The 20,907-nt window shown below is 36.3% G+C and overlaps 3 protein-coding genes and 1 long non-coding RNA gene across 6 annotated transcripts; 3 read left to right on the top strand and 1 right to left on the bottom strand.

Moving 5' to 3' along the window:
- Positions 1-14: 14 nt before the first annotated feature.
- Positions 15-7,676, top strand: LOC145205311 (growth hormone secretagogue receptor type 1-like). The gene is made up of 8 exons (XM_080077998.1): positions 15-840; positions 1,042-1,167; positions 1,240-1,369; positions 1,658-1,786; positions 2,803-2,942; positions 3,196-3,434; positions 5,310-5,448; positions 5,952-7,676. Exons 1-8 carry the CDS (start codon positions 806-808, stop codon positions 6,010-6,012), a joined length of 999 nt encoding a protein of 332 aa, XP_079934124.1. The 5' UTR covers positions 15-805; the 3' UTR covers positions 6,013-7,676.
- Positions 4,873-19,840, bottom strand: LOC145205313 (uncharacterized). Its single transcript, XR_013853633.1, has 4 exons — positions 19,564-19,840; positions 19,110-19,273; positions 11,534-11,629; positions 4,873-11,344 (listed from the first exon to the last, which is right to left on the bottom strand). It is a non-coding gene; the product is annotated as an uncharacterized LOC145205313 (long non-coding RNA).
- On the top strand, positions 12,060-17,316 carry LOC145205310 (integrin alpha-11-like). Of its 3 annotated transcripts, XR_013853632.1 has the most exons (10): positions 12,060-12,641; positions 12,899-13,136; positions 13,607-13,721; positions 14,092-14,257; positions 14,644-14,719; positions 15,205-15,347; positions 15,643-15,748; positions 16,167-16,281; positions 16,451-16,790; positions 16,895-17,316. XR_013853632.1 is itself a non-coding variant. In XM_080077997.1 (9 exons), the coding sequence occupies exons 1-9, from the start codon at positions 12,424-12,426 to the stop codon at positions 16,606-16,608; spliced, it is 1,335 nt and encodes a 444-aa protein (XP_079934123.1). In that variant the 5' UTR covers positions 12,060-12,423; the 3' UTR covers positions 16,609-17,316. The 3 variants fall into 3 exon arrangements, 2 of the variants coding, with proteins under 2 accessions (XP_079934123.1, XP_079934121.1); XM_080077997.1 differs by having other exon boundaries at positions 16,451-17,316; XM_080077995.1 differs by lacking the exons at positions 16,451-16,790; positions 16,895-17,316 and having other exon boundaries at positions 16,167-16,442.
- Positions 19,276-20,773, top strand: LOC145205548 (integrin alpha-D-like). The gene is made up of 7 exons (XM_080078280.1): positions 19,276-19,352; positions 19,577-19,652; positions 19,764-19,906; positions 20,013-20,118; positions 20,179-20,293; positions 20,360-20,433; positions 20,711-20,773. Exons 1-7 carry the CDS (start codon positions 19,276-19,278, stop codon positions 20,771-20,773), a joined length of 654 nt encoding a protein of 217 aa, XP_079934406.1.
- Positions 20,774-20,907: the final 134 nt, after the last annotated feature.

Raw genomic sequence — 20,907 nt, 5'->3', positions numbered from 1 at the left:
TAGAATATATTGTGCAATGTATTTTAGGTTAGACCTAGTGATAACCTTTCGGGGTTAATAGGCATTTGGGTCGGCACATTAAACGTGCAGTCATAGTTGAACATAGTCCGGCATCCGATTTGGCCTAGTTGTGTTTATGTTAAAAAAAACAAGCGATGACGCATGCTTAAAAAAATCATTTTTCCCTCCTTATATGTGATTAATGTGAACATGTTTTGAACAATGTCTAAGCCAATAATCATTAGTGCAGTCACACTTACCAGAAATTTAGACCCGTCGCGGTATTTAGACGTGCAAAATAGGTTGCGGAAAACTCTATTAAACTTTATTTGCATTTGTTACAGATTTATAAAAGGGCATTGTCTTGTGTATTTGTGTACTATATGCAAATATATTCCGTTTGTTACCAGTCAATCTGTGTCTCATCGTTTTATTAAATCGTCTACCTTTCGTTATTCGAACTATTTATTTAAAATTCTTGCCTTTTAAAGATTAGGCCTTTATGAGTTGGAACTTGTTGACAGAAATACTACAGTATTTTTTGAAAGAATCGTCCAAATGTATTTTACTAACATTTTCAAGGATGCTAATATATCGGTCTGTATGTTTATAAACCAGAGTGCATTACCATATTTTTCAAAGTAAGTAAGTAAGTTGCCTTCACGTAACTAGTACAGACTCGGCCACACTGTCCAACAGCTTGCTTAAAATCGGAAGTTTCGTAGAAGTTCATTTTTGACGCCCTTCGTGTTCCGCTTCTTGAAGATTTTGGGATAATTGAGATGCAAAAAAAACTGTAGTTAACATGAATAACTCGACATTTTACAACACGTATACCAAGTAAGTTAGTGTTGCTGGATGTAAAAACAGATTTACCATGCACACAGTTAGTACTTCTCCATAGGCACAGAAGTAAAGAAAAATCTTCGTGGTTTAGTCAACAAAAGTAACTTTTAACAACCGTTCAGTAGCAAATTTAAGATCATGGTGTCGATGTACTCGTAGTGGCATGAATTTTACCTAAATTTTACTTTTTTACAGAACGAGCGTTCCCTTTACCGAAGGTGAAGCGGTTTTTATTACCGTATTGCTGGGTTTGTTCTTGATAGTCGGAGTTTTTGGGAACACTGTGATGATGATTATCCTCTACAGGTTAAAAGCGTTAAGGTACTGTGCGGCTTTTGCTTTGAAACTGTATCTGGCTCTCTTACCTAACGATATAATTATTTTCCGTTTAAGGTCAGTTTACGATTCGTTCGTACTCTTCCTGTGTTTGGCTGATTTTATTTCATCGCTTGTGAGCTCGATCAACTTGTACATAAGAACGTGGGGCTACAGTCAATTTGGGCTGCCAGTATTCTTTTGCAAGGTAAGTAGACTTTAATATTACATTTTGCATAAAAATGCAGCAGTGTGACACATTTTTGGCAAGAAAACGAGAGTGTCATGTCAAATAAAATTCTATAGTTTAGAAAACAATTTAAGTGATTCATATTTCTTAAAAAGTTTCATGAACAATACAACGGCTCAAATAGGCGCAAAAGCGTTACACATTATTCTTGCTTAGCACCTTTTATCAATATTTTTATACAACCCAACTGTATATAAACGGATGTGACTGATGGGTATAGATAACGACTTAATTATTATTTTACAGTTGTTCTGGTGCGTTGATGTGTGGACATCATACGTGTCATCGTTCCACATTCTTAGCTATGCGATTGTACGATTTATTGGTGTATTGTTTCCGATAAAATGCAGAAGGATCAAACCTGTACACACACGGGTAAGTTGGTATGACAAACACGTGTGTATTTATTTTATTTAAAAACCTAATGATAGCGCGTTGCCGTTTCGGAGAGACAGAATCTGCTGGACTGCTACGTTCGAATGTCTAGTTACATAAATAGTGGTTAGGTTTTAGCGTCTATTGTTGTCAAACATAATAGTGCGACAGAAAATAGAATAGCTCCCTTTGTTTAGGTCCTTGTTTCTCAACCTATAAGTCTCGAACCAGTATGGAATTAGCATTATTATTCAAATTTAATTCATAAAAAGACTAAAAAACATCAGACTCAAGTAAAACACATCAGACAACCTTTTTTTAAGTCTGAACAATCGAGATTGAAAAACATTGATTTAAGTAAACATTTTAAAATAAACAACAAAATATCTCGTAGAGTATCTTGTGTAGCCCTTTTGGGCAGTGGTTCTCAACCTTTTAAGTTTGCGGACCGGTAAACTTTCAAAACAAATTTTGCGGACCGGTGGACTTTCAACATCAACCCAAAATAAGTATGAAAAATTCAACTCAATGAGAAGTTGGATGCTGTCTGTTTGGTATTATACGTGTTAAACGCGGTTCTAATGAAGTTTCTGCAAGGCGAAGTAGAGTGTTGACTTTCACACGATTTCTCTGCCTTCAACATCTTGCCTTTTGCAATTGAGATACAAAATTGTAATATATTTGGCGGACCGGCAGGAAAGTTAACGCGGGCCGGCGGTTGAGAACCGCTTTTGGGTATTTAGAAAAAAACGAAAATCCGACCCTTTGGAATTTTATAGGGTTTTTCAATGCCGTTCCATGCGCTCAAATCGGTAAACAAAAATTTACTTTCAAACAATTTTTGCCCCGTGATTTAAAAAAAACATAGACACTTGACAAACGGATTGCAAATTAAACCACAATTGTCTCGTTATTCAGACATTCACCTCATGCGATCGCCTAATAGTCGTTTTTCAATTTTTAGTACAAATTTGTAAAATAATTTCAACCCTCACAGTGCTTGTGTGGTTTTGCAGATTTGGATCGCATTGATTTGGCTGGTGACGTTTTTATGTGGTTGCATACCGATGGCAATATTAACAGGAGTTGAGACGAAAACACGCTTCACAAAAGCTGTTGATGCCACGTGGCCTGTTTGCTCACAATTATCAAAATGGTGAGTCCCAGATACAAAAGTCAAGTTAAGAATGTTTCTTAACGATAGTGACCGCTAGGTGGTAGAAACACGCTCATACTTGGGGCAATATATCTAATGAAAATATGTCATGTTTCATTATATTTGCTAAAGTATGGCTGTAGTTAATGGTTATAGGCGTAATGTAACAAAGTTTTCATTTTTTACAATTTTCTCTCAACATAAAAAACATAAAAGATAAAAATTATACCTCGGGTGTTCACTTGCATTGCAGGGTGCCGACGTACATCCAATACACCGAATACACATATCCAATTTTCTTCTACATTCCGATGCTTGCCACAGCAGTGCTGTCGTTGAGCATTGCTGCCATGGTGTTGAAGCGACGGCGAAACATATCGCAATCAATATCCGACCAAGCCCTCAAACGTCGAATTAAAAAGGAAAATTTGGCATTTGTGCAATTGTCTGCTATCGTCGGGGTGTTCTTTGTTGGTTATATTCCGTTTACCGGTAAGATTTTTATTTATAACTTCCAATAATAGTATGAGAAAGAATAGAATAAGTAGATTTTCTGAAATGCCCAAAACGATACGGAATTGGAACCAGAGGCCCAACGTTTATCACAAACTTAACAAAACGTTCAAACCCGAATAATGAAGTAGTTATAATCGAATAACCAATTCGGAATACAAGCCTTCATAAACCTCTTCGAGATGTACGATTAGGCGCAACATATCAATAAGATGCATATGTAACAAAGTCTAAAGCCAGGCCAGTCTCTAGAGCAGTGGTTCTTAACCTTTTTGGTGTGGTTTCCCACTAACGTCAATCACCAACTTCGAATTTCCCCCTCGAAGTTATTTTTATAATGATGTTTTGTGCCCTACGTTAACAAAAAAATATTTTTGAAATAAAATAATTTTGTGGAGCGGTTTGGTCTGGACCCTAAAGGTATACTGCAATCTCATTAGTTTAAATAGTGCTTCTGTGAGAGATTAAACTTTTTGGAATACTGAAGAGCAGGGTTGCCAGGTACTGTCGGCTGGATTCGGACAGTATTTGTCTGAAAATCGGACATTTTAGGACAAAAAAAACGAGAGCGTATAATTGCTAACAAGGTATCAATATCGAGGTGCCAACTGCCATTTTTTGTGCGTTTACGTTCCCTAAACTCATAAGCGCCGAGTTTTACACAAATGCAAAGTGGCGGACGTAAAATATGACGTCACTTATGCGTGCAACCACAAGAACTGAAATCCAAACTTAAAACCCAACGAACTTCCCATGTTCGAAAAAAACGATATGTTTGAAATAGTATTTAGTTGGTAATTGCAACACCTTGCTGTAGCGTTTATCATTGGTTTCGCAACGTTTAAAAAATGTTTCGCCAACTTGTTGCTTCATATCAGCTCAGATAACCATTTGTTACAATACAATTGCATTGTACACAACAATGGCCAAACATTCACTGGCTGACAATTATGTGTTTAATGTCATAAACAAGGTACTAATCAAAACAAGTTGCACTTTTAAACCACGTTTTGTCGTAAAAAAGGTTTGCATTTGCAACCTTCAAAAAATAGGAAGGAGACAAAAAGTTATTCAATCAGCAAAATTCGGACATATTAGGACAAAAAACTAAATGTCCTAATGATTTTTAGGCGTCGGACACAGCATGTGAAATTAGGCCAATTTATCGTTTTTTGTCCGATTTTTAGGCCATCTGGCAACCCTGTTGAAGAGTCTGCTCTGCTTGCATTATTCATTTATTGCATCACAATCAACAAAGGAAAGGCTTTTATTCGCGCACAATAGCAAAGTCATTGACGATTTTAGTCTTGTCTGTGATATAACAAACGGCTTTTGGATTTGTATGTGTCTTGTAAACCTTAGTGAAATTATTCGTACATGTCGTTGCAGAAAATTTTTAGTAAAGTAACTTTCAATGGTTAATTCAAAGCCGGATTCGACCCTCGAGCGCGAGTTTGCTCTTTTCAAGCTTACATAATTTCCCTCCGAAAACATTAAATTTCCCACTAGTGGGAAATTTCCCACCGGTTAAGAACCACTGGTCTAGATGGTTTTCTTCACAATTTAAATCCGAATCCAGGAATGATATATCCAACCTCAAAGCATGGTCCGAGTTACAATTCTAATCGCAACTGATGGCCTTTACTGTATTCATTTCAATTTTATATGTACAAACGTGATGTCAGCAGAATGTCACTGATTTAAAATTACTTTCAGCCTAATTCCATTAACTCAATACAAACGCTTTACTAACATCCAAATTTAGTTACGTGGTGTATCGAATTCGCTAAATTATAAACGATTGTCGCATACAATAACGACCAAGTAACGAAGATCATCTTATTCAACTTTCAGTTTTCGTGTTTTATGCAACAAATGTTAATGGAGACACACTTGAAGAATGGCAACGAAACTGGTGGTTCGGGACAGCTCAGTACATCTGTATGAGAATATCGGATTGTTTAAATCCAATTCTGTACTCTCTGACATCCAAGTAAGTAAATTTAGGCTTGCAGAATACTTAAAGATTGAAATTAAACGGTACCAACTTACTAACTCACATCAGACAAAGTTTGCTAAACGCTGATAAATGGAAGTAACGTACACTAGCGAATGTTTACAAGTTTAAAATTGCTATTTGGGTTGAGGGTGCGGTTTTATAATTAAATGAGCTAAAACTAACTTAAAAACATAGTTTCTAACCTCAAATTAAGTTCGTCACCTTATCCCGGTATATCTGCTGAATTAAATTTCTGTTCTCTTTGCGCCACCTATCGGAATTTAGTAAACTTTTTCTGATGTGAGTTATGGTGTCTAGTAGCGCTGCCCAATTAGAAATACTTTAAGTGCATTTAAAATCACATGTATTTTACGTAATGAATTTTGTTTCAATAGCTTGAGTCGAGAAAATGTCAACATTTATTTTCTGCTACCGGAATTAATCGAATTTGGAAGAAAATTGTAAGGCAAACTGTAACTGAAAGTTTTTTTTCGCAGAAAGATATTGAAAGCAACAGCAAAATTGTTCAAAAAACGACATGCAGTTGACAAATCATAACTCAATACAAGTACCTCAAACACGAGTCTATTTCTGCCGATTAAAAGTATTTTTGTGAAAACATATTTCATATTATTTAAAGCTAACAAAAACAAATGTGAAATTACAGTGCAAAATGTCTTATTTTAGAATGATTATAGCAGTAGTTGGCTACAGTGATTATACAATTGAACTGAATCAACCAATTAACAAACAGACCTAAATAAACAAGGGGTTGTTAGTTAAGATTAATCGCGTTAATTGAATTTAGATAAAACTATAGATCTTGATGTGCTCAAGTGATCTAAAAATTGCAAAACCTTAAACTGTAACATACTATTGCTGAAATCAAGCGTAAATACAAAATACTGCACCTTTATAATGTTAAGTTTCGTATTTTCTTTTATTTCAATTTTGGTTTAGGTATCCAACAAATACGGCCACAAACAAAACTAGATACAAAGCAAATAATCTATATAATGCCCACTGGATGCAGTAGAGAGCTTATCCGTATATTAAAGTTCAACAGGAGACAATACTTCCGCACAAAACAACAATACATTTGACCATTTGCACCCCTTTACAAAAATGTAAATAAATGGGTATGATAAGCGGGTTTCATTACACGGATAATTGCTTTCATATGTAGCGTACGTAAATATGTAGGCCTATCATAAACTATTGGAAAATAATTACTAATGTTGATAAAATGTTAGAAACTGTTAAAACGGTTTTCTTGGTATTGGGACTAGTTTTGCAGAAGTCGTTCATGAAAGCATAACCAATCAAACCAAAAGATCCATTAAAATAAGCACCAGAGTTTGCAGAACGACAATGAACCATATGGCAATTATCACATGGGCCTAATTTAGGCAGAATTGGGAAAATCTTTTGACATTTTCACAGCGTACTGATGCCAGGTTTAATTCAAAATGCCTTTATTGAGTCGAAGCACATTTGCACCACAATTGCCTCTGACAACACGTTTACATTGAATTCCAGTAAAGATGTGGATTATTTCTCGGTACACGACAGGATATCAGCGTTCACCAAGGTGCTTTTGCGTAATCACTAGTGGATAAACTTCTCTCGTAAGCAACAAGAAAACAAACACGCAATCAATAGAATACACATTGCTTTATCATTTGTGTAAGTTAGTGGTTTGGCAACAACATAAGGACCGCCTTCATATATTCTGATATTTGTAAATCATTTGTCATTTCACAAGACCATACATTGTATTATTGGAAAAGAATAGTTTATCAGCAGTGATAAGCACTAGCATCCATACAAATGTTTTATAGATTTATTCGTGGTCCAAATCAGCAGTTTACCTAAACACGCTGTCTCGCAACTTTACGCATTATGTAACAAATAAACCAGAACAGTAAACAAATGCACTTGTAAACGACGTAAGAATTTAAACCTTGACACCATAGTTTTAACATACGTTTTGTTAATCCCTTTTCCATAGATAAATCAAACATTTTTTTTTTCATGTTAAACGGTATGTAGTAGTAGGATATGCAGTAGGTGTTTTCGTTGCGTTGTGACGTGCTTGCGTTCCATTCTTTTTTTCCTTTGTTTATCGTGCACTGTACTAGTCGCATTCAGTGTTATTTACCCTGATGAAGACGACCTGTATAGGACGTCGAAACGTTGGAATAAAATCACATTTGCCAGAAGAGCTCTTTAAACTTAGTAACATATGCGTTTACTATTTGTTCGACAAAAATGCATTTGTGCAGAGCTTGGTGTTAATGCAATGTTTTGACTGTTAAGCATGAAAACTGTCTGAGGGGCCATATTTTACTTAGTACATTTAACTGGGGCAGTGTCTGTTAAAATGACAACATCACTAATAACTAACAATACCTCACGTCACACTGGCACACATTTCGAAGCAAACAATAGCAGAAAAACTATTAATTGCAGGTGCATCATCATCATCATTATGCACAGCCACATGAATAGCACACCTTTGCAAATGTATACGTACTATTGCCGGATATGAACGCATGTCAGCAATAACATCGGTCGCATTTCCGTTTAATTGAGAGGGGTCGTACAACAATTAACCAATCAGTCACAGCACCCTTGTTTATTTGCGCTGGATCTTAATTAAGCGATGACGCCTCCTTTGTCAGACATTCAGAAAATGGTGACGACATAGTATTGAATGCATGCGGTCTCAGTGAGTAAAGTGTTGTTGTTTGTCAATTCATATGAACACGTTATGAAAAAAAATGTCCACAAATCATTAAGTAAAAGGTTACAAACATTTTTGTAGACACAGTCAGAAAAAAATTAATAGTGTACCGATTCGTATTCACTTTTTGCCAATTTGCGGTTTGCTTTTGTGCCCATTGCATCAGCGTGCAACCTCGAAATATAAAAAGTTACCAAGGTGACAACCAACACCAATGCAATTGAATAAAGTTTTATCCATAAATTCACCTTTTTTTACATGTGAACTATTCAACCGACACAACGGAAGTATAATTAGGGGTGGATTTTATTGTCGGCGTACACAATTATCAATTAATTAGATTGACGTTACGGAAGTTGTAACCGATTAGTGGTTATAATTACGAGACCACGCGTGCAAAAAAATGAATTTATTTATTTACCTGAAAAGTATTTTTCTGCTTTAGTTTAAAAGATAGATACCCCGAAGGTCTGTACCAACATTTCAAAAATCACAATGACAATCATTTTTTTCAATCTGAGCAACTTAATTTTGAAATAATGCAATTAGGACTTCTATTTTTTTGTATTCACCAAAGCTTACAATACATGCCGAGTTATAGTTAAATTGCGAAAAATCTTACCACCCGGTAACAACACAAACCTGCCCTTAAATGTCTGTAAATGCAAATCGTAGCAACGGTATGTGTATATTACCGCGCTGTGGCCAACCCTAACTGTTCCAATAAATTGGTTTGCGGCACTTATCGGATCTTCGACGCGATTGCTTTCTTTGCGGCATTATGATGGTTTTAAAACTGCACTTATTTTTGTTTTGCCACTGAACGATATTTCCGGTCACAGAATTATGGGAAGACATGCCTATCACATGTTTAAACTTTTAAAATGATTAATTTATACGCCAATTTACTTAAAAAACGTTACTTGCCTCTTGTGTAACCTACTAAAGTAGGTATAAGACATAAGCGTAGCCTATTGTTACTTCGGTGCACAAAACTATTTGACAAATGAGTTAATATATGTGAGGAGACGACTTCGACAAGAAGCGGGAATAACTTTGACCAGTCTAGCCACTAATATATTACCTATTTGCAGAAAACTTTTGTCAGTATGACAAATTGTATAGAGGACTGCTTCCTCTTGACATGTTGGTTGTGATCGATTTTTCCGCCTTATAGGTTGATCAAGTCCAATAAACCGCTCAAATATGTTTCATCATCCTCAATCCAGGAGTTGATTAGACTCCCCAAGATTCATGAGCCAATGAGTATTAAAGACAGGAATAGAATTCTATGTACTATACATAAAGGTCGTCTGAGTTTAAGCCAATTTCGAAAATGTGGTCTTTAATGGTGGGTTTTTCCCTCGACATGTATGACCTTCCGTGTACACCGGTGTGCTCACAAGTCACAATGGGCAGGAATGTATATTTTGAGCAAGGCTTGTGTAATAACTTTGCTATTGAAACACGGAAAAGAAATTGCATGCATATAAGTCATACCTTAGTTTTTTCGGGTGTTTTCTTTTCACATTTTAGTCAAACAATGTTTGCAACAACCGGTAGCTTACATCAATAAAGAAGTTGGAATTCCAATCATTCACTACATTTCCCAAAGCTATCTGAAATGCCTGCTATACTTGTTTGAATAAAAACACCACCAGCTGATAGTGAGGTACCTGAAGGTATATAGGCCCGGAAGGTAATAAGGCCCACTGCTAATATTTTTTATGTACCAGAAAAAATGCTTCCGTTTTGATGTAATTTTAAAATATATATGTACTTAAAATGATTTATAAAGTTTTGGACCTGCAAGTTATATGTTATTGTTATCATGACCAATCCAAATTAAGAAGGGTTTATTTTCAACTTTTTATTATTTTTTGTTAAAATTGATAGCAAAAATGAAAAGGTTGTGTTGTCGAAATGAAAACTTATTAAGATATATTAGTAATGGGGTCATTTTAGTTTAATTGGAGCATTATCCGATCAGGAAAAAAGAATTACTTCAAATAAATTTTATTACGGTTTTGTTTATCAGGCATTGCTTGCAATAAGGCCCAACGATAATTTGTTATTTTCTCAAGTCTCTTTTATAGTAAAAGCGACTGATATGCACAAAATTTGCTTTTTTGCTTTCTTAGGGAGATAAAATGTCCGAATAAGATGTTTGTGGAAGTAATCTTTCGATTAGTATTTTTGGTTATCAAATGTCAAGGGGTCGTTTATTCTTTTTTTAGTACCTTCAGATATGTCTTAGTTAACAGTATATGTGTAATATAAGTTAATAACGTTGCTTGTTTGAACTTTTATTTGACCGAAGCAAAGTATAAATGAGTCTGATTGGTTTCTAGACTATTTTTAAAAACATGAAAATGTTGGGCTTTATTAACAGCATAGGTTTGTATTAAGGCCCAAGTTTTAATTTTTTTTAAACTGTTATCCTACAAAAACAAAACTTGCAAACGCCCTCAAAATTTAATGGATGTTTAATATCAACCTCTGCAACAATCATGCCGAATTTGGCCTGGAACGGTTAAATGGTTTTTCAGTTATACGCAATAGTTTTTTAATGGGCCTTGTTAGCTGCAGGTACCTTGTCACTTCAAATCACGATCGCAAATTTTAAAATACTTACCCTAATAATAACAATACACATCAAACCTACAACTGCAATCGAAAAAAATGTTTTTCATTCAAATGATCGTTGTGAAGAACAGCAAGTAGAAAGTTCCTCAGGAGGACCTATCCACTTCAAATAAATAGTTAACTGTAGACTATTATTCAATTCTGGGTATTATTTCTTTACTAAAAGTAGAAGCCACATTCCCCCCTTTTCTTGGTTAAAGTGTTGGATCTATTACCCGTGGTAAACTTCAACAAATATCGATGTGAGTTAAAGTATTTCAAGTTGGGCTTGGATGGCGCATATGGAATGGTACCATGTTAACGTGAAATTCTTTAAGAGCCGTCCAGTGTAGCATACAAAGAGTTAAAAGTTCTGATACCTAGTTGTTGCATACCTCAAGGTAGTTTCAACATTTGGTAAGATGACGCATTTTTGTGATGCATAGTCGGGAGTTGCGTCTTACAACCAATTTTTAGCGTTGCTTCAATTAGCAGCAATGAATCACGAAGCACGAGTACCTGAATGTGTTGTTGCTTTCCAGTGTGGCAATCTCTTTCCAAGTAATTGAGACTTAGAATTCATTCAACCATAATGCATACAGTGAAAAACAATTCTTTGGGCTAACAACGTTCCAGGGTAGCACAAAAAAGTCCATGCAAGAGATTGTCATGCAATCAGCTAAAACAGACCAAACCGTAAAACCTTACCTTCCCAAATAACCAACATCATGACAACATCACTGTGTTTAGCTTTACACGTCGGAAGTAGTAGTAAGCATCCTCATTTCGTTTACACCGTCATTTCTAAACATAAAAGTGACCCAAATTGACCAACTATCATGACGTGCAAATAACCTTTTTGACGCCGCTAATGAAATCAATTATACTATACTACCAATAAGCGAAAGGTTCTTACTGGTAACAGAATAAGAAAAAAACTAACAAACAAACACAACGCAAAACAATTAAGAATATTAACTTAAAATAATTAAAAAAGACAAAAGGGGAAATAACGGACAAAAAAACGATTTTTTTAATGGTTCAGACATTTTTTACCAGAGGTTAAATGCAAAAGCACATTTTGTGAACCAAATGCCTTTTTGACTGATCGCGCTTAAGCGTAAATCTTGAAACGTGTGTTGGTCATACCAACGCATTTTTACATAAATAAGTAGGTCAAATTTGCATGTAAATTGTAAAGTGGCGCCGGGTGCAGATCGGGGAGCAACGCAGCAATCAGTCGAACTGTTACGTCGGGTCTGTTGTCATCGTCTGGTTTACCTTGTGCTAACCGGAAAGAGCGTTAGTGTGTGATGCAGGGTTGTGACGTCGTAGCTTACACGCTCATTTAATCAATCAGCCAACATAACGAGTCATCGGGGCAATGTATCAGCGCCAGAATTGAATCTGCCAGTGGACAGTAACCGTTTTTACTTGAATACAAACCCTGATTAGACAAAGGTGGTGAAACTGTTGCATATGTTCTGTGTGTTTTGGACACATTTTAGTAAGACCTAGAAAACAGCAAGCGTATAAGAGACTACAGAAAACAGTCTGAACAGCTGGTTAGGTCAAGAGAAAAGACTTTCTTGTCCAAAATGAGGAGGACCTTATTACCAGGATTCTTGCTGCTCCTTGGGACACTTTATCCAACATTAGTTTTTGGGTGGAATGTTGCGATCCTTGAAACTCGGAGCATAACTGATAATGCCGAGGAAAACATGAATTCTAGCTCGACGGGTTCTGAAACAGCTTCGTTTTTCGGACACAGTTTTTCATTGAAGCCGAATACGTTGTACAATCCTCCTCGAGTTCAGTAAGGACGTTAAATTTATATGTTGGAAGTATTTATGCTGAGCTAAGTAGAAAAAGGTTGACTAAAACATAGCAAGTTTAGTGGGTTCAATTTTTACACGGAAATTGTTTGCTATGGTCGCCAAACCAACAGTTTATATTTGGGCCCAAAGGTCTTCACAAAAAGTAAAGTTGTGAAAAACATCAAGCTATAACACCTAAATGTTCCTTGCAGATGGTGACGAAATCTACTCTTTAACAACCTGATATTCTTTGAAGGTTTCTTGTCGGGGCACCAAAAGACGCGGGCTTAGCTGAAGGAGTTGTCCAGGCAAATAACGGCGCGGAGCAGAGCAACTTGGCACCAGGAAACATTCAAGCTTGTGAATTCAGCTTTGCACATCCAAATGTCACCTGCGAAACTTTAGTCCCTGGGAATCCTGACCCTGGTGAAATATCGCATGGTGATGCACTTGGACTTCATGTATCTGCTCTACCTGACAACGACACTGTAACGGTAAATTAATATTGTTTTGACAGCTATTAGGTTTGCATTGCTAATTATCAAAAGGGTGTACAGTTTATTTGCCCAACATTAGGGATGCACGTGACCAAACTTTCGTAAATTGCGTAATTTCAAGTATAAACGCTGGAAACACGGAATGATAAAGCATTCCTGCAAAAATTGCAAAGAACAAACGAATCGCATGATTTTCTTTTTATACCACTCATACAATAAATTTAACTGCAAACTGTTCTCTAATTGTTGCCGACGCAAAACGATATATTTGCCCAAACTGTAGCACCAAAAGCGAAACATTTGACCGCTTAATTTGAAAAACGATTACTCACTGAGATTCAAATCAACAGTAATAAAACAGCTTGAAGTAAAATTAAAAAAAACGTAAATACACGTTTAGCGGCGTTTGCAAAACTGCGACCCTCTAGCGCAGGTTAGTGGCTAAAGCAATAACGTGTTTTATGTAGGTCTGCGCCCCGTTGAGAACACGAAATTGCTCAGACAAGTATTTTTCTACTGGTGTCTGTTACACTTCTGTTGATTTTGGAATGAGTTGGACGGACGACGGGGCAACAGCTACAAGTAAAGTTGGCATAAAACGCAAATAATGTGTGACCAGGGAATAAAAAACAGATAAAAATGTTACATAAACAACAAAACCTCTTTACTAAATTGTGGTTAATGTTTTAACAATCTGTTGCCAAAGTATGTCACAGTAAAAGTAGGTTACTGGAAATAATAAAAAAGGGACTGGTATTGATAATATACAGCATATGGTATAAAAAACGGCGCTTTAATAACAAAACGATTATACATAAAGTAAACCGTTTAATCTTACGGCCTTGCACAAGTATCAATAACACCTGTGTATGGACATTTGTGAGATAGCGGGGCCCATTTTGGAACGGCTGTTTTAAACCATTATTGAAATAAACAAGTGTGTGGTTTGCAGAATGTCCAACTCCTAACATCGACCTTATGTTTACCCTGGATGGATCAGGCTCGGTTGGAGAAGACAACTTCGATCTAGTCAAGGAATGGGTGATTAACGTTACGTCCAAGTTTGACCTCAGCACTGTTAACGTCGGAGTGGTTCAATATGGATATAGCGATAACACGTAGGTTACGAATATTTAGAAAACATATTGAGTTTGCAAACAAATAGGTATGTGAATGTATCATAATTAAAAAAACTTCCCAGTAAAAGGGTACGTGACGGTCGACAGACCAGCTGACTTTATAAAAAGGGTTAATTCTGTCAATAGAAAATATTGGGGAAAAAACTAGTTTAAAGATTAGCCGTAAAAGAAAAATGCTGCAGCAAAATGCCTAATACCATATTGTTGGCAAACAGCATAAACTATCATGGACGTTTCTGTTCTGGACAGACCCTTTTCAATGTACTGTACGTAAAAGGACTATCAGTTATAGTTGTGAACTTTTGTAACATAACATAGAACATTGGGTAACATCATCAATCATGTGTGATTTTTACGTGTGTTAGGAAGCCGCTGACAGAGCAAACCAGAACGCGGGTAGAAGTGAGATTGGGTCAGTATAAGGATCACGCTTCGTTTGAGGTGCGTAAACAAGTCTGTAATGCAAATTGACAAAACATCAATACTATTTTTGACCCAAAAAGCTGATATCTTTTAACTTATTTCTGGGTTTATTTGTTTTGAGTGAGTAACGCTACTAACGCAGGAAACCAACCAAATACTCATTCATTATTATTGAATTTTCGTGGAAATAACACTTTGTGAGCAATTTGATTGAAACGGTTTATGCAAACACGTTATTTTTTTTATTTTTTATTTTTTGCAAAATCTTTGCGACAATAAATCTCTTTCATCGCATCGTGTGTGCGTCAGCCTTTACTTTGCAAAGCGTTTTTTAACCGCTTAAAGATCGAGGGTGACTCACTGCTTTTGAACAGAAGGGTAACTTAACCATTTCTGTAATAGAAGCAAATTGCAGCCCGTACATAGGAAGCGGGGGCAATAAGATTAAACCGAAGACAACATTCGCATGAAGTTAAGTTTTTATTTAGATTTTTTTAATGCAGGCAGCGGTTTGGAACATTGTCTACGCACGAAGTACGACGTACACAGCAGCCGGCCTCGGTCTTACACATTTGGAGTTTCAAAACTCTTCACGATATAACGACAAAAACACCAACAAAATGATTATTGTTGTAACAGACGGAAGGTGAGTTTGCATTGTACACTTGAGTTGTTATGTCTAAAATTGTTTAAATTCTGCTATACTATGATAAGTTTGAGAATACAATATGCCACGGTTAACCGGTTTCGGCTCATCCGGATCTTCCCATAATTCGGACAAAACTCGAGGTACAATTGATTTGTAACGTGGTAAGGCTTGGGCTAATCGATGTCGGTTAAACCGGATCTTCGCATGATCCGGATATCTTTTTAGGCAACCGGGCCCGGATTAACGAGGTTTACTTTACTTGCATAGTCAAACGCAATGTTTTCGTTTATAGATCAAATGATGCCAGTAAACTGCAAACTGTCAGCGAGGAGATTCGGAATAGCAGCATTGATATATTTGCAATTGGCGTAGCAGAATTCATTTTAAAGGAACTGCAAGTAAGGGTGTGGAAATGAGATTCCTAATCACGGGTGCTCACACCTCTGAAAGAAGCTATTCCTGAGTTCCTAACTGAAATTGCTAAATCGTTGGGCTAATATGCGAAAATCCACCAAACGTTGCAAGTTGGTGATGTTAAGGTGGTGCCCACAAGAAAAAAAGACCAAATAATAGATAAATAAAAAAATTAAAGCATTTTCGAATGACAGTAAAAAAAGATGAAAATGTTGATTAAGACACACGATTTTCATAATTGCCACTACATGTAGCCTACAACTTTCAAAGCAGATTACAAGTAAACAAAACAAACTGCATAATTTAATTAACGACAGTTAATTTTTCGCATTTCTGGAAAGATGCTGTTGGGAACTCTTAAGAGTCATTGTTGCAGAGTTATGTTTTTTTGCATAAAAACAGATTATTGCCAACGGAGTTGAGGGAAAAAACGACAGCGTTCGAACTCTACAGACCTTCAAGGATCTTGATAATATCGTCAAGGCTATACAGACATCGATCTTAAGCGTATTGGAAGGTAAAAAAAAACTTTCTACGAAACCTAAAAAGTCAGTGGTCTGGGGCCCTAGTACTTTTTTGGTTTTTGGGGACAAACCTCGACAATCCGGTGTCAAAATAGGCCAATACTTAGTCCACAATTGCAAGAAAGTAACTTATCTGCAATTACTACTAAATTGAAATTACAGGTGGTTCTATTGACAATAGCAACCAAACTAACGAACTGCAACAAAGTGAAGTTGGATTACACGGCGTGTATTCTGGGGTAAGCCGGGGTTGGTATCAAATTGAATGTTGGGGTGGAGTGGTTTGTCTGATGTGTGTCTGTCTGCGTAAATGTGTCTGAATTAAGCGCCTAGCGAGATTAGAACCAATTAGAGGTGAAACAACAGTCAGTATGGATTCGCTAAACAAACGAAATAACAAGGTAAGACTTGATTTTTTGCAAAATTCAGTCTAGTAGCGTGTAATATCCGCTTCTTTTTAATAGATAAATATTGGAATGACTTTCACTTTAGGATTTTTAAGGTATGTGCCACATTTTGGATTATACTTGTTTGGCGCAATTTGCGTAAAGACAACCCGTTTTACGAAACCACATTATTAGCTCAACAACTTTTTTTGTTTTACAGAATACAGAAAGGCTGAAGAATCAACATGCTGTCAAAGCGATGATCACCGAAAAAGTTTAACCAATTTTGTTGTACGATATATGCTGTGCTTATACTCATTACACTGCGTAAAAGTTGTTTTATTTCAATGCACAGCGTAAAAGTTGTTTACATTTGTCGTTAAACATTGCTGTGTTGTGGTGAAAAAAAACTCTTTGCAAACTGCTGAACGACAATTTAAGACCATTTGTTCTGTCAAAACAACAATGCTGTTGCTATCAACAAAGACATTTGATCATGATTCATCGAACAGTTAGTCAACACGCACGGTTTTGTAAATAAGTTACTGAAAACCGGAAGTTCAATTAAATTTATTGGCGATACATGATTTTCGTCTGATGATAATCTTTGCATATTAATAGCTGGCGAAACAACACGTTCATTATTGCTATAGTCTACAACAGTTGCGCACAGAGAAGGAAATTTAGCAAAGTGGAACTATTTAAGCAAGGGTAGGCGATCTAAAAAGATTAATTTTGTAAAATTGTTATTGTATAGTTGCTTGTAAAACACCATTGAAAAACTACTCTCAAAGTTGCATTACCAAATATTTCCAATTTTTGGGGGTGGGTGCTTCAAATAGAGACGTGTTGCTAAAATGTTAAGATGATGAAAATTGCTTGCTTGATATTACTTGACCTAATTTTACATGCTTTTGGATACAATATTGCAATCAACGTAAGTAACATAGTTACGAACAACAACACGGAAGTTTCGGAAACAGATTATCCCTCGTACTTTGGATACAGTTTTGGTGTAAACAAGGATCTAGCTAACGTCAGGTAAAATCTGCTCGTTGAGCAATTTAACTAACATTTTTAGTTTATTGGTATGGTTAAGCATGGTGGCCCATCACGTTTAAGTGGCAATGATCGGCTTTTCTGCCGACTAAAAGAGTAATGTTGGTTATGAAAGAAACATGTATAATACAAGGTCGGCCTTACCAATAAGGAACATTAATGTGTGGATTGTCAGCTAATATGACATTACATAATTTTTAAAACCGAACGTCTTAACGTTTGATAAGACGTATCCGTTGAAAATGCCTTGAGTAAATGCAAACATAGATCCATCAAATAACAATAAATTCACGAAATGCATTCCAAATCACAATGGTCATGTTCGGTCTTATTGCAATAACTTGATAAGTTTTAATGTTTTCCGGCTACAGTTTTTTGATCGGAGCACCAAAGTCTAGGGTAAGTTTGCCCGAAGACAACACTTATGATCTTCCACCGAACAACCTTTCACCTGGTGATATTCAACTCTGTCCGATCAGCTTTTTCGAAGGCGTGGTTAACACAAATTGTCAATCGGTTGCACCAAACCAAACCGAACAGGGTGTTTCGACTGATGGAGATGCTCTGGGCATCCACATTGCTTCGAGCCCCTACACCAATAATGTTACGGTATGTGCTACCTTTTACTAAATTTTAGGCCACGGTTTAGCGGTAGTTGGGTACCTTTGTTTTTGTTTGCTTAACAATCGTCGGCTTAATATCTAACTTTCTGTTTTATACAACCCTAATCCACAAGAAGCATGACTAAAATAGATAAAAACTTGTCCACAATACAAATCGTTTAATCTTGATGAAACAAACCAATCTTTATTCACGATTCACAGACCTGCGCCCCGTTGCGTACAATAAACTGCTCAGATGTTCAAATAGCAACAGGAACATGTTTCATGTCAAGCGATTTCGGCCAAACCTGGATACAAACAACTAAAAACACATTGACCGGTAACGCATTGCCAAGTTGCGTTAATTGCGCCGGTTGTTTAATTTTTGAGCGTATTTTGCAAGCTTTTCAGATACCTTTACCACATAGTGAAATTAGTTTTACGTTTAAGGCCAAGTGAATAACTATTGTAAATCTCAACGACATTAAACTATTACTGATAGTTTGTTTTCTGGTTCTCATTACAAATTTAGCTACACTAACCACAAACTTGTGACAATTGAAACTGTCAGTAAATTGAAATGACTAAAGCGACTTGAATTGTAAAATTGTGTAAATAATAAGGCCAATAACATATGTCGCTGTAGCACACTTGCAAAAAACAGTATACTAAATGGGTAAATAAATTAAAGGCGTTCAATATTTCACCAAAAACCAACTCTAGTACATATAATTTCGCTTTCATATGGTAATGAAACATACACAATTTACATACCTTTCAGAATGTCCCAAGACACCAATGGACCTCATGTTCGTAATTGATGGTTCTGCTTCAATGTCCACCGCCGATTTTGAACATATTAAAGATTGGGTGATATACGTGACTTCCAACTTTGACATTCGATCCCGTGTAAATGTTGGTATTGTGCAATACTCATTCTATGATACAAGGTATAATACAAGCAATAAACACATTTCTTCCCTTTAATTCTGCTGGTTTCCACGCACAAACTTTCAGGCAATATATGCTGTGTAAAAATGTCAATTTTAAATCGTTTGTGCTCGACAAGGCTATTATATATTTGCGTGAAAAATCTTTCAAATTTTTGTCTTAGCAGGGCCTTTAAGTAGTTATTTTACACATACTAATACTACCACGTCAGTTTAAAGTAATAAATGCTGGAAAATCCAGTGGCCAGAACGTGTTGACACATTCAACACAAACTAACCTTTTGTGTGCAGTGCCGGGCCTCTGGAACAAACGTTCACTAACATTGAGATAGGGATTGGAGAGTACAAAAATCAATCATCTTTTGCGGTAAGTGATGCCCTGTTGCACAAACTACTAGATAAAAGATTAAAAATGCCTCACACCAGACTGAAACAGACTGTCACTTTGACTTTAACTTTCTTGTTTTGCAATATATAGGCTGCTGTACGCACAATCCAGCACCTAAGCAGTCTGACGTTCACAGCTCATGGCATTAATTTGACGCTTCTGGAATTTCAAAATTCGCCACGCTTCAACGACGACAGCACTTTAAAAGTGATGATTGTTTTAACAGATGGGGCGTAAGTTACAAAATTGACTTGTAAACCTTTTTGAAACGTACACAAATTATCATCACAGCAAAATTTAAAATTCCTACATAGTCTTGATCTTGATCGTTCATTTTAGATCATCTGATCCAGAACAATTATCAAGTGTGGCAGATTACGCCAGAAGCTTGGGTGTAACATCATTTGCAGTAGGCGTTGGGGACTACAGAATTGATGAACTGAGAGTTTGTACCTATTTTGCTCCACCACCAATTTCCGTGATAAAACATCTTACTAAATTGCAGACCATAGCAACAGGAGATTTGAATAGTAACGAACGGGTGTTCATGCTTACTGAATTCAGAGAACTGCATGATATAGTGACCTCTCTGCAGTCCTCAATTGTCGAAATCCTTGAAGGTATATTTTTACTGTATATTTTTAAGAACAACAAAAGGGCGCCACACAAGGTTTCTGATTCTGTAGGTTCTGAAAATGAAGATTTCTTACTATACCAACTTCAGCAACCCCAGGAAGGATTTTCTGGTGTCTATTCGCAGGTAACATTAGGCTACGACTGGCTACAAAACCCGACTCGACCGTGACGATAGGGTTTTGAAATTGGTTTATTGCAATGAATCAGCTTGCTTGAGAATGTTTTGGTGATAGAATGCCTGGTTGTATTTGTGTGTGTGCGCGGATAAACGATCGCGTTTCATAAATACGTCAGTTGGACAGAAACTAGAAAATCAACACTGAACGAAAATAAGGTAAATGCATGATTTCTGTGTAGGTGCTTACTTGGTTGTTTGCTCTGACAGTAATTTTGTGTTGCAGGTGGTTGAAGTTTCACCAAAAAGTGAAAATCGAGTTTATCTCCAATCTGAAAATTGTCGTTAACTCTCATACAAAAACCGTACACCTACCGTTTTGTTTCTTCGACATGACGAAACTGAATCCATCACAAAATACAACAAAAATGCATCTTTGACTGCTTTTAACTACATTTTTCTCTGAAAGCAGTAAAACTTAAA

The sequence above is a fragment of the Phallusia mammillata genome, chromosome 8, assembly GCF_965637545.1.
Source record: "Phallusia mammillata chromosome 8, kaPhaMamm4.hap1.1, whole genome shotgun sequence".
Taxonomy (NCBI): domain Eukaryota; kingdom Metazoa; phylum Chordata; class Ascidiacea; order Phlebobranchia; family Ascidiidae; genus Phallusia; species Phallusia mammillata.
Note: the sequence above shows the minus strand (reverse complement) of the source record. Positions and strands in the feature narration are given on the sequence as shown.